This window comes from Etheostoma spectabile, chromosome 12, assembly GCF_008692095.1.
Source record: "Etheostoma spectabile isolate EspeVRDwgs_2016 chromosome 12, UIUC_Espe_1.0, whole genome shotgun sequence".
In the NCBI taxonomy this organism is placed as follows: Eukaryota; Metazoa; Chordata; class Actinopteri; order Perciformes; family Percidae; genus Etheostoma; species Etheostoma spectabile.
The window spans coordinates 33,528,130-33,542,352 of NC_045744.1; the positions used below are offsets into that span (position 1 = coordinate 33,528,130).

The window sequence follows — 14,223 nt, forward strand, 5'->3', positions numbered from 1 at the left end:
TATACTCTAATGTGGTAGATAGAATAGATCTTAGATTCTGTCAGTAGAAATCAGTGTATCATGTGTTGTACCTTGTCTGAGCTGGAGCAGTAGCTTTCCTCTCTCTAACTCCAGACTTAGACCGAGTGCTCCCTCTCCCTCTGCTTGTAGCAGTGTCCCAGAATTCCTCAGGGTTTTAAACTTCAGAGACACGGCCTCTCTGGATGCCCGCCTCGGCCCGGGACTCAACCTGTACACCAGACCACTGCTGCCGCCGTCCAGACTCAAAACGTCAGAGGCTGGAGAACAACTGGGAGTCAGTACTTTATGGTCATATCTGTATTTGACATTGTGCTGTAAAAAAAGTAGTGAAGCCTTTAAACCAATACTAATTATGGGTCCTTAAACAAAAATAAAGACACAGCTGATGCAAAGGTGTGGCTGAGAGAGTTGTCACATGCATGTACTGTAGAACATGCACGTTCTTGTCATGTCAAAAGTCTCATAATGCAGGTGGAAATGAAAAGGCTTACTATAAGGACATCCGTAGGTCTCCAGCCGGAGTCCGATCCTCCCGCTGGGGTTCCACTCCAGAGGAATGAGGCGGAGGAAGCGGGCGATCGCCTGCTGCTGCAGTTTGTACTGAACCACGCTGTCTGCATTACTGTTCCCTGGAAAAGACTGAAAACACGAAAAAAACAGTTTGCCTATTTGTGATTTGTAAATTCACAATGAGCACGTTGAGATCAAGTATGGATCCAAACATAACGCAAATATGAAATGAGTTTCCATCACGGACAGCTGTGTTGTGCAGAAGTTCTCTGACAACTCTGCCATTGTTGGCCTCATCACTGATGGCCATGACACAGAGTACAGAGGACTGACCCAGAACTTTGTGGGCTGCAGTCAGCGAAATCACCTCCTGATCAATCTCCCCTCCGGTAAACATCCAGGAAATGGACATTGAGTACCTAGGTGTTCATCTGAACAACAAACTGGACTGGACTCAAAACACAGCTTCTCTGTACAAGAGGGGTCAGATCAGGCTGTACTTCCTGAGGAGACTGAGGTCCTTGGAATGACAGGGCCCCACCTAAAGACTTATATGACTCTGTGGTGGCGTCAGCCATCCTCTATGCTGTGGTCTGCTGGAGCAGCAGCATCACTGTGAGGGACAGAAACAAGTTGGACAAGGTGATTCAGCTCTGTCCTGGGCTGTCCTCTGGACTCAGTGAGGGAGGTGGAAGACAGAAGGGTCCTGGCTAAACTGACAGCTATGCTGGTCTATGAGTCACACCCCCTGCACTACACCCTGTCAGCCCTGGAGAGCAGCTTCAGTTCCACCCCCGCTGTGTGAAGGGCAGATACCGCAGACTGTACAATGAACACTGTTGATTCTGTGCAATATATCCTGCATCCCATGTGCCAGTATTATCATTACGTCTGTGCATAATTTTTCATTTGGGCAATTTTCAAAGTGCAATATAATAATTTAATAATTCATGTTTAATTTACTGTATAATACTGCTATATTTTGTACATTTATCTATCTCTTACCCTTACCTATCTTGATCTTATCTTTCCTGTTGTAAACCGCAATTTCCACACTGTGGGACACATAAAGGTTTTTCTTATCTTATCATTTTTTCCATCTATTACTGTAATGTGAAGATTAGGAGCAGGTGCTATCACATGGAGAGGTGACGTTGTTAAAAGAGCTCCATTTAAACCTCAAATGGTGGAGAAATAATGTGGAAAACTTTATGGAAATATGACATTTAAGTTTGTTTCTTGTACGACAATGACCTTTTCGGCCGGATTTCCCTCACCCTGAGGACAATGATTAACTGATCTTTAGATCTCTGTAGGGTAAATCCAGACAGCTAGCTAGACCTATGAAAGTACACATGTTCCACCAAAACAAGTTCCTTCCTGAGACTATTTTGCAGCAACACTGTGGCTACGTCTCGTACTTAGCCCCGCTAAGACCATAGTGGATTAAAGGGTCCATATTATGCTCATTTTCAAGTTCATAATTGTATTTTGAGGTTGTACCAGAATAGGTTTACATGGTTTTATTTTCAAGAAAAAACATATTTTTGTTGTACTGCACATTTCTGCAGATCTTGTTTTCACCCTGTGTGTTTAGGTTAAGGTGACCAGATTTCTCAGACAAAATCCGGGGACATTTTCAGCTCAGAAGCGTATTTACCTCAAAAACAAGTAATGTTTTTACTTTTGTAAAACTTAAAACAGGGACACTAGACCTAGAGCTGTTCTCATTAGGGGCTGAGCCCCCCCCCCCCCCCCCCCCCCAAGGTCTGATCCTAGACCCACCCCTGCTGCTACTTCAAACTCTACTCCACTACACCTCAGAGGAGAATGTTTCAAGATAAAAAGTCCTAATATTTCAAGATAAAAAGTCCTAATACTTCAAGATAAAAAGTCCTAATATTTCAAGATAGAAAGTCCTAATATTTCAAAATAGAAAGTCTTAATATTTCATGATAGAAAGTCTCAATATTTCATAATGTTGTAATTACTGAACTACATTTATCTGACAGCTTTTGCTTTATTGCTCAAGGCTTATTTCTGCAACAGTTCATTGAGAATCAGATACAATAAAAACTATTGAGGACATATTTTCCTTTGACATTAATGCAGTATTAAACGAGATCGCTCCAGTCGGCAGAAACAAGCTACAATGTAAGTTAATAGGATAATTGTACAACTTGTATTTACGTTCATAAAAGTGCTTGTTTTGCTGCTAACAGACTCAGATTAATATTCTAAGTGTCTGACAACATTATGGAAAGGATTTCTAAGGAGGTTGACCTTTCTGTTAAAGATTAAGATCCTTTTTAAAACATAAAAGTCTGCAAAATTGCGTTGGCTAAACCCACCAGACTCCATGTAAATAATCAGTGATTTTAGCGTCGTAAAATACGGTTTCTAAAACATCTCTGAGCAGCGCTGGCTCTGGCTGCCTTGAGCCTGCGTGTGTAGGGTGTGCAACCATCGGCTCCGTTTTGTCAGTATTTTCTTTCTTTCATTCCAATTTCGGGTCTGTCAGTCACAGTGAAAACCGGGGACATTTCCGGGGACACGTCCAGCCGGGGACAGGTCGCCAAAATCGGGGACTGTCCCCGGAAATCGGGGACGTCTGGTCACCCTAGTTTAGGTCTCTGTTTTAGCTCCAGAGTGAGACATCTCACTTCTATATATCTTTGTTGGAAGTCGCACATGCTCAGTAGCTAGGTAAGATCACATCAGCTAGATAACTCTTTCTCCAACTTTGGTCAGTCCAAGGCAGGATTAGCTGGGAGACTTCTTCTAGACAAGGGTCACTTGTGGAATACCTGCAGAACAGGGACAGAAGTAGTTCTTTTGGATTATGGTGAACTACTGTGTGTTGTAGCAGTGTTTTGCCATCGAGAACGAGCTAGCATGCTAGCGCTAGCATGTGCTACGGTTAGGCACGTCTTGGCTAGTGACGCAGAAACCTGTGCAGATGTTTAACAGCTCACCTGGAGACTGAAGACAGAGGACAATTGGAAACCGGATCTCACTCAAAACAACATGGCTAGTTTGTAGGTAAGTAAGTAAGTAAGTAAAATGTATTTGTATAGCACTTTTCTCAGATAAAGATCACAAAGTGCTTCACAACAAAAGGAAGCATTAACAACTCTCATACATACAGTGCTTGTATGCGTGTGGAAGCACCAGAGACACAAAATAACACCCCAAATCCCAGAAAAAGTGATTATTTTCATAATATGGGCACTTTAATGCCTGATGAATCGCTCTTTCAATCGCTCCCATCTGGCAATCAATCCTAATTACAGTCCTCCCTTGAAGTTGACATGCAGGTTAACTGGCTCTCCCGCTGCTCAACAAAAGCTTAGACACGAAATGAAGTAATTAACTCCTCGGTAATCATAAGAGAGGGGCACGTTTATATGATGAAGAGAGATGTTGTGTTGTGTCACTTATAATAGTCTTATAACAGTGTGTTGTGTCAGGTGAGAAGTTCTTATTTTTGTACTGTTGGTGTTAATGGGCATCTCATCCTTCACTCTAGGTTTCCAATGGCTCCTTTATTTAAAGTTTGTCTAATTTACAAGCATTATTTCATACAAATAAACATGTAAAAGTCACATGTATCTTCCCCTTAAAGTAAAGAAAAGAAGGGAGAAGTAGATAAGGTACGATATACTTTATTGTCCCCGAAGGGACATTTGTTTTGGACTCTGTCCGTTCTGCAGCTTTACAAAGACAACACAAAATACAGAAAATAAACACATACACTCATGCAACACAACACATGCTCTCAGATACATTAGACAGGCCCCTATAAAATAAGCACATCCACTGTTTTCCAATGGCAGTCTGTCTTTAATTGAACAACCGTGTCGGCTGCACAGCCCTTGCACAATGAGATATTGCACAACCCTAATAGCCTACTTATTGCACAAATAAGATATTGAACAATGCAATAGCTTGGTGGGGGGAAAAGGTTCCCCGCCTCTGGTCTTCAAGCCTCTAAGCTGAAAGCAGAAGAAGAGTAGAAAATGTGGTTGATGCAGCAGCTCTGCCTTCAACTTTCTCCTCTGACAGACTCGGTAAGCTTGGCGGACAAATGCACAGAAGTTGGGAAACACTTTGAAATGTGACTGGGATCGTGCTCGGTTTAATGTAGAGTGTCAGATCAACCTGTTTTTAAGCTGTTTGTAAGTCCTTCTCTCTCACTCTTTCTCTCTCTCTCTCTCTCGGAGACGATCCTGGGTGTTCAGATTAGCTGGATTCCCTCCATGTGAGGAAATTGCCTCGGCGCGACTTCTAATCAAAAGCTTCTCGCTGCACCGCTGGAACAAATGTGGCTTTACGCTGGATAAATGTCCGTGCTCACAGTGTGTAATGCCCAGGGTGCAATTTGTGAAAAAAAGCAGGGGGGGATGTTTGTTGATAATGCACAACTAAACATGCAAGAATAAAATCCCCCTGGCAATATGATGGATATAGTGCCTCCTGACCAGGCATGCCAAAACATTTACATGCAATATATTATTCAATGGAAAATACAGTGCTTTCAAGCCGGAGAGCAGAGCTCACTCTCCTGCTAAAACAAAATATGTCACCCAGGAAACACTTGTCCGTTCTTTGGGAATGTCATAATCCAAACCACAAGCTTTTTTCTATCTTATTGAGTTGTTTTGGTTCCTAAACTGTTTTCGCTGCATGATGCTAACTTAATCTGGCTAAACTCCACTCTCTCCAAAAGGACCGTCATCTGGCGGTGCCTGTATCCGGCTCACAGTCACCTGTTCAATTCAATTCAATTCAATTTTATTTATAGTATCAATTCATAACAAGAGTTATCTCAAGACACTATACAGATAGACCACACTCCAGAATTTACAAGGATCCAACAAACTAGCGGCTAAATGGACCCAACCCAACCAACTGCCGCTGGTGGCCGGTGCCCTGGAGCTCTGTAAATACATCCAGCAACTGCTGCCCAGATTTTCTATGGCACCATAGATTGTTCACGTTACAGCTCTTTACTAAGTTTAAAATACTACAGTCGCCCCAGACAACCCGGGGAGCGTGGGAAGGCGGGACCCAAACCGTAACGTGGGGAGGCAAATATCAGGAAATATCAAGAGGTGTGAGCCGCAAAGTCTGCGGTACATTGCTTTTGTAAACATCCCAACAACATTGATTGATCAGAAGGGCCGATAAGGGTCTACGTTGACTACAGTGCCCTCTAACGGCCGATCTTTGCCAGAATTGCTACAGAGCCTCAGAGCGGCATGCCAAACAAGCATCACAAGTTCCGTGTCAATAGCATTTACTGTGGAAGGGATATTGTAATTGCAAATTTTCCATCTAAATGTAAATTTGCCTGTTGCATTGGAGTGGGACCATAAACGATAATCACAAGTGTTTAGCTGATAGCATTTAATTTGGCTGAGATATGATTTGATACATTATGTGTTTAATAGCTAGCTAGGGAAATAAGTGAGGAGTAGGCAACTTAGACAAAATTCTTTGATCAGACCAATCAGTACCCCACTGTAGGGGTGGCCTCTGGAGTGGCCCTACATGGTACCCTCCACAGTTTGTCAAAATTGGATCAGCCATTTATGAGATATGAACACTTTGTACTTTTAGCACCCCCTAGAGGCCCATTTGATATAAAATGTATGTTGCATGGCAAACAAGAATCTAAAGTTTTGCATTGATAGCCTTTGTTTGTCCAAATATGGCAAAGTTGGTGTTTTCGTAGTTAGCTACACAAATTTGTTTGTGTGTACTTGTGTGTGCAATTTTCATCTTTAACTTTTTGTCAAGTTGGTCTGGAGAGGCTATGTGCCAAGTTTTGTGCAGATCAATCGCATGCTCTAGGAGGAGTTTGAAAAAGTAGATTTTCGATAAATCAAAATGTTCAATGCAAACTCTAGATGTAAAGGGGCGTGGCCTATATCATGAGATTCAGTTGGACGTATGGTTTTTAAATGTCTGATGTATGGTGTGGGAATTATAAGGTCACACATTTGTCTCTCCCCCCCCCACCAGCTACGGTTTAGGCTGTGGTGGGAGTTTTAGGTGAGGCAGAATAATGATGATAATGGAAATGATAACAATCCTTAGAAAAACAACAGGTTTCCACAGCTGTTGGAAGCCCCCTTGGGCTTGGACCCCTAATAATGTAGCACAGGCAGGTCTAGGTAGACCAGAAAGGGGGGCGTACCGTATACTGCAGGCGGACTGGCTCTCTGTGCTGATAGGATTTATCACTGGGTTTGCTTTCTACACAAACACTAGTTAGTATTCCTGTGTCTGCATACTGAACCATGTAGCATCACCACAGATGCTACATGCACAAACACAAGTCCAACGCAACACCTGTGCGACAGGAGAACACCTAAGAAGCGTGCTGTGTACCAGGAGGGGGGGAGGTGATGCCTCGCTGCCTCTGCTGTCCGTCTCGCTAATTCCTTCATGAATCAGCTCTACACACAAAAGCTGACATTACAGTTTAAAGTTGCAGCACATCCTTTTAACACAATGTACGCCTGCAACTCTGAACAATATTTCATTCATGACATGTGGTTCAGGTAATTGTCACACTGCTGTATTTCCTTTAACCCAAAGACTGCAGCAGATCACATTGTTATTGGCTCCCTGACTTGGGTTTGACACTAAATTAGCACAAAACGACACAACAAATTCAGAGTAACTTACATTTCCATCATGTTATGTGCATTACCTCTGATTTGAAAAAAAAACATTGGAATTTGGCAACCAGGAAGCTATCATAAATAACTGTGTCAGGCTTAACCCTCTATTGCATGGTGTTGCCATATGGCAACAAATTCCTTTTCTTATTTTTTTTTTTATACAATAAACCATATAAAATGCATTGTTTTCTGTTTAATTGTGTAAATAGGTCTTTTGAAATGAAAGTGTTGAAGTGAAATTCTGAAGTGTTATTAATTTGATGACTTCACATAACCAGGAAATCCGGTTTTTTTCATGTACCACACTGAAGATCACGTTTCAGTATCAGCCAAAATGTAGTTTTTTTTCTTAATTTTAGAAGCATTTATTTGAAAAAAAAAATTCAACTGTTATCTGGGGTAAGTAAACTTTCAATTGTCATCACTTAAACCAGTAAAAATGCTATATTTTAAATTAATATTTAATTATTATTAATAAATTAATTTGTTGCCATATGGCATATAAGTGAAAATTTTTGGTATTTTTTCAATAAAAGCATGTTTTAAAAAGAATAATGGATTTCTTGGCACTTTCAACAAATGCATGTTGTCGCCATATGGCAACAAATTACAAACTAACCCCCTTAATTATTTTTAATTTTTTTTTTTTTTTATTGCATTATTTAAGCAACTTGAAGTCATGAAAACACATCAAGACATTTTTACCATGTTTAAAAAAATGATTCCTGCAATAGAGGGTTAAAGCGCCTATGAAAAAAATCCCATATTTTGTGTCTCTGGTGCTTCTACACGCATATAAACTTGGAAAAAATAACTATCCCTGCTATGGTGGAAACCTATTCTGGTACAACCTCAAAATACAATTATGATCCTGAAAATTAGCGTTATGTGGGTTGGCACCGCTCCCATGTCTGTACGCTGTGATACATACAGACAGCAGCTGGCTAACTTAGCTTAGCATAAAGACCGGAAACGGGCAAACAGCTAATCCGACTTTTATCTAAAGGTAAAAAAGTCAGCCTGCCAGCACCTCTGAAGCTCCCAAGTTAACATCTCATATCGCGATTATTTAGTCTGCAGGAAACCCGAGAAATATTTTAGCACATACCCAAATGTCAAACTATTCCTTTAATGTCTGATAACGTACTAAACGCATGAGGCTTAACATCCTGTTGGCATATATTCTCTTCCCTTAACACTGCTTTGATTTCATCTGTTCTCCTGCCTTTATTGTCACCCTGCACTCAATACCTTGTAAAAGGACAACTCATTAAAAGTGTTTGAGGAGAAGAAAACAGGTGAGTTTGACCACGTGCATGGATAAAGTGGATTTTTTTTCCTCATTGATTTCAGTACGTTGCCGGGCTCCAGGCTGCACCGCTCGGCCTCGGTCTCTCTCTGTCCCACTCTAAGTCCATCAACAGCAGTGTAAGTGTTTTGGCAAAAGGTCGGCACAGTCAGCAGAGCTCTTTCATTTGGTTCATCCGTTATTCATGAGGAGTCACAGGCCCCTGATGTCTGTGATCATCTCCTCAGGATGGGCTGATCCCTGCAGACCATCACTGCTAAACACACCCACACATAGCATGACTGTAGTAGTGCAGAACAATAAGCTCAAGTGAACATTTATTGTTATCTATTACATAATACTTAGTAGAGCCCGACCGATAATAGGCATTTCCAGATCTATTGGTATCAGCATTAATAATGGCGGATACATTTTTTGTTTTTTAAATAAAATATTATTTTACAAATATTATTTTAATTAATTTAATTATTGTTAAATACAATATTATTTTAAAAATATTACTTTTAAAAAATTAATTATTTTTAAATACCATATTATTTTAAAAATATTATTGATATAGAAATACTTATTTTTAGAATAATTTCAGAATAATTTTGTATTATTATTATTATTATTCTTTATTATTATTATTATTATTATTTATAATGACTAATAAATTATTCTGAAACATGAATATTGAAAAAATAAAATAAAAACGGACAGTCGTCCCTGTTGGCAACACTAATTATTATTTTTTGTTATTGTAGGACTAAGTTTCATTTTCATCTTAAGTTTGTATTTTTTATAAATTTCATTTAGCAGAGCCTTTATAAATTTTGATGTTCCTCTGTTTGATGTTTCTCTGTTTTTTAAATTTATTATTATTATCATATTATTTTAGTGAGAACTCATAAATAACTACAAATAACTAACGTTGGGGAAATCTGTCTGTTTTGTTACACGAGAGAGTTCTACCCAGCCAGAGCTAGTCTTGCTGCTTGCCAGAAACGGTTAAGAAAGGATAGGAAAATACTGTAAATTACTGTCACTTGACATGGCACACCCGTGTATTCTCCAGAGAAAGTTATCTTTAAATGTTCACGTGCTCGTTACATACATTGTGAGCGTGAGGAAAATGAATCACCCCTATGCTGTCCTCCTGTCTGTACTGCTTCCAGTTGTGTCCTGTGTCGCTGAACATCAGCAGGTACAACGACAGCCAATCAGAGCTGCCGTAGCGGCCCTGCGTGGCGACAGCGGTGATGGTGGTCCGTTGGCCCAGGTCCACCTCCAGCCACTGGTACCTGTCTGAGGTGTGTGGAGACCAGCCACCGGCGCCTGCAGGGCCAAAGACATTCACAAGTTATATTTCAGTCTGCGAGCTTTAAGTATACAGTATGTGCATGACCTTTAACCCTAGTGTCGTCTTCCCGTCGACCATGCAACTAATTTTTCTTTCTGGGTCAAAATTTAAAATGTTTTTCTTTTCATTGTTTGGGTTGCTTTTCCCGCTTTTTTTCGACGCTTTAGTTTTTTTTTGACATCTTTGTTGTTGTTCTTTCCAACAGTTTTAAAGCTTTTTTTAAGACATTTTTTCAACTTTCTTTCCCCAATTCCTTTCAAAGGCTATACAATTTTAGCTTGATGTCGTCATACTGAGATTTTAGTCAGAATAAGAGTCTGATTCTGCTCCATTGGGTTGTGATTATGAGGCGTGTTTCAACCCAACCAGGAAATGCCTCTGCACTCAATTGGCTAGACCTTCAACCAATCAAAGCAGCGGAGTATGTGACTTATGGAAGGACGGCAAAAACATCTTTCCGATCGACAAATGCCTTAATCACGGTTCTCTGTTCCTCTTTCAAAATGAATGTGCTGTCGATATCGGCTGTGGTTCAGTGGTAGAGCGGTTGCCTGCCAATCGGCAGGTTGGTGGTCCGATCCCTGGCCCTGCAGTCGCACGTCGAAGTGTCCTTGGGCAAGACACTGAACCCCGAGTTGCCCTGGTGCTGCGCGTCGGAGTGTGAATGTGTATCTGATGAGCAGGTGGCATCTTGTATGGCAGCCTCGGCCACAGTGTATGAATGTTGATGTAAAATATGTATGATGTAAAAGCGCTTTGAGTAGTCGTTAAGACTAGAAAAGCGCTATTTAAATACAGCACATTTACATTTATTTTCTATGACAGACGTAATGGAGGAATCTACACATTTCAGTTCTCCAGCGCCAGCCGTCTTTGTTGTAAACAAATTCAAGGGCTCTTTGGTGACATGGTTGATTACGTTACTGTTGATCATCTGTCCATCATCGTAAATCCCACCCTGATCAAAGCCATCATCAAAGCCCACCCTCACAATTTGATGGGTTCGAACACCTCTGGTTTGAGCATAGTTGCACCACAACGGATCAAGTCCAGACCGAGCTTTCCAACCTCAAATGTTGTGGGCGGGGCTAAGGTCGGCTGGCAACCAGGCTAATCAAATTTAGTAGAACCAAGGGGATAAGACAAAATCTATGGCGCCATTTTAATGCTACCAAGCACTCAATGGCCGTTAGCATTCCATTGACTGCCATTCATTTCATTTCTTTACATCGAAGCGTTTAACACTTGTGTTGTCTTCCTGTTAACCATGAATTTGTCCATCCAGGTCAAAATTAAAAAAAATGTTTGCTTTTCCAAAGTTTTTGTTTTTGTTCATGACCAACAAACCTCATTTATATGTATATGTATTATACATACGTTTTTAGTTAAAAAGGCAGAAATTATGAATTATTTTAAATAATAGTTAAGATCAGAGGATGTTGAGTGGATCTCAGGTGGGTATATTTCAAAGTTTAGTTTGGATACTGTTTTGAAACCATTAAAAAAAGAATTCAAATGCTGTAAGATTAAATAAAACATCCAAAAAGTAATCAGTAAGACAGTAATCATTAATGTCACCTGAAGAAAGTATGGAATCATCCATGTTATGTTTGTGCAATATAGTTGAATGAAATCAATATTTCTGATATAAACCACTTTGAAACGGGTCAGTTTGACCCGAGGACAACACAGGGGTTAAAAACTTTTGTTGTCCATTGTTCATTACTAAAGAAACCCTACGTTGTGTAAAAGGCTCCATTACCTTATAGATCATGTTATAGCTTTGTAGAAGGTGTTATTGTAAAAATAGGCTAACGATTGTGTCATAACCAAGCGACTTGCTGTCACATAGTCAACAAATCATTGTCTACTGTATTGTCAGTAGAAGCTTGATGACAGTTAGGACTTACAACAGCTGTTTAGATTTATTTACTAATGTTAACTAGCATTTTAGTTAGCAATAATTAGCCTGTGCCTATGTTATCTCCTAACATATACCTACGCTCCCCGTCTCTGCTGATTGGGAATGATTGAGATTTCTCTTGCACAGCTACCAGAAGACTTACAACTTTCAGACAGGTTGCTCACGTCACATCTACGTCGTCAAGCTCAGTTGGAGGCTGCACAGTAATGCTCAGCCATAACCGGGAAAGTGCTTCAAATATCCTTCACTGGTTTCCGTCCATTTCTTTCACTGTCTATGAGTAAACATCCAAATTCTTTGAAAGTAGTGAATTGATTTACTTTACTTGTGAAGAGCATTGTATGGAACCATCCATGTTATTTTTTTTGTCAATTTGGTTGATAGAAACCAGAGGTGGGTAGTAACAAGTTACATTTTCTCCGTTACATTTACTTGAGTAAGTTTTTGAAAAAATTGTACTTCTAGGAGTAGTTTTAAATCACTATACTTTTACTTTTACTTGAGTAGATTAGTGAAGAATAAACTGTACTCTTACTTTGCTACATCAGGCTACAATGAGCTCGTTACTCGTTACTACGCTTCATTGTTTTTACCCCAGCGTACGTCTCATTTTAATGTTTTATTTTGACAGAGAGAGAGAGTCTTCCGCTGAAGGCTCTACCACGTGACTGTGCTTAACCAATCACACGTCGTTGTGCGGTCACGTGATCATACTCGCTTCAGCAGCGCATAGACATATAAAGAGGTATCTCTTTATATGTCTATGCAGCAGCGGGACAGGTTAACTTTACAGTCGTAGCAAAGCAAAGACGTCAGAATCAAACGCAACGCAGACCAGGAGGACCCCCCCCCCCCCTCCCGGCCTCATAGTGAAAGCATGGTTACCTTTTAGGAAAAGTGGAAACAGCAGCTACATTATGCGATGCCTTCTGTGTCGACCAAAACAAACGGACATGTGAGCGTTCAACAACTCAACATCTAACTTGAGGAAACGTAGCGGTAGTTTTGGTTTTTGCTGTGGATCGGTGGATGTTTGTCTTTTAGGTTACAGACAGTATGTTTTACACATGCAGTATCCATCCAAATTTGATGTGACAAGTCTCTCAAGTAAGCTATTTTGTAATTAATAAATACATTTTAATTTATTATATTGATTGGATGAGCTATAATTTGCCTAAAGATGATTATTTTGTATTTTTGTCTGTCTGATTGATGGCTTGTATTAAGAAATAAATCAGACGTTACTCAACAGTTACACACTACTCGAGTAGTTTTTTCATCAAGCACTTTTTTACTCTTACTCAAGTAATTATTTGGATGACTACTTTTACTTTTACTTGAGTCATTTTATTCTGAAGTAACAGTACTTTTACTTGAGTACAATTTTTGGCTACTCTACCCACCTCTGAAAGAAACCCAAACTTCTGATATAAAAACTTTAAAATTGGGTCAAATTAGACCCGAGGACACCTGGATGGTTTATGTTTTACCTAACACATTGTTTGTGAAACACACATTACAGTTTAAAACCCATTGCAGTGCTGTAGTTGAACACAGTGCTGTGTATTTCAAAGATGACTGGTTTCATTCCAAGACACTGCAGGAGTTTTTTAACGTAGAAAATAGAATTTCAACAATGTAATGCACTCAGATTGCTGCTCTGTATTACACAGAATGTTTACCTAGAACAATTTCTCCATACGTCTTCATACAATACATCTAAAGAAGACGTCATCATTTGAAATGAAGACCCCTGCCAATTCGGAGCATTTTTCCAATTTAAAAACCTGCAGCCTCCACAGCTTTTCATGCTGGTTAGACATTTGTGAAATTGTCTTTTTATAAGACAATGCGATGCTGTTTAGCAGGCTTTCCGGATGACAGACTCCGCTCACTTTCTCAGCACACAAGTGCACCATTATATTGCACATTACCTGTAACCTGCAATCTAACTTTATATAATAAAGGATTTCACACGGAAATGTGTTGCTACCAAAGCAGAAAATCTGTATGAATAAGACAAAAATGATACATCATAATGGTTTTAGAACAGTTTAAAATAAGGAAAATAAAAAGAACAATAAGGCCTACTTTTTGCAGTTTAATAAGCTTGTATATATGACATATATATTTATATATGCATAATTGCACATGTTTAACTCAAATTTTGCTGCTCTTATTTTCCTCATTGTATATGTCTTCTTATTTTTACTTTTTATATTGTTTACTTGAATGTTATGTTTGTCTGTGGACCTAATTGGTTAAATACGTCTTGTCTCCACCATGGGATAGAGGGAAACGTAATTTTGATCTCTTTGTATGTTTTGACATGTGAAGAAATTGACAATAAAGCAGACTTTGACTTTAACTTTGATTTTGATGACTTCATAAAGCACACAAATTGCTTAGAGGAACAAGACTACAC

The 14,223-nt window shown here is 39.6% G+C and overlaps 1 protein-coding gene across 1 annotated transcript in view; it reads right to left on the reverse strand.

Moving 5' to 3' along the window:
* Nucleotides 1-14,223, reverse strand: part of LOC116699076 (contactin-associated protein-like 4) — a 179,952-nt gene that overhangs the window by 93,932 nt on the left and 71,797 nt on the right. Inside the window, exons 3-5 of the mRNA XM_032531468.1 lie at nucleotides 9,656-9,849; nucleotides 513-660; nucleotides 72-278 (exon numbers count right to left, since the gene is read on the reverse strand). Of these exons, the coding sequence (XP_032387359.1) occupies nucleotides 72-278; nucleotides 513-660; nucleotides 9,656-9,849 (549 nt within the window). The remainder of the gene's footprint in view (nucleotides 1-71; nucleotides 279-512; nucleotides 661-9,655; nucleotides 9,850-14,223) is intronic.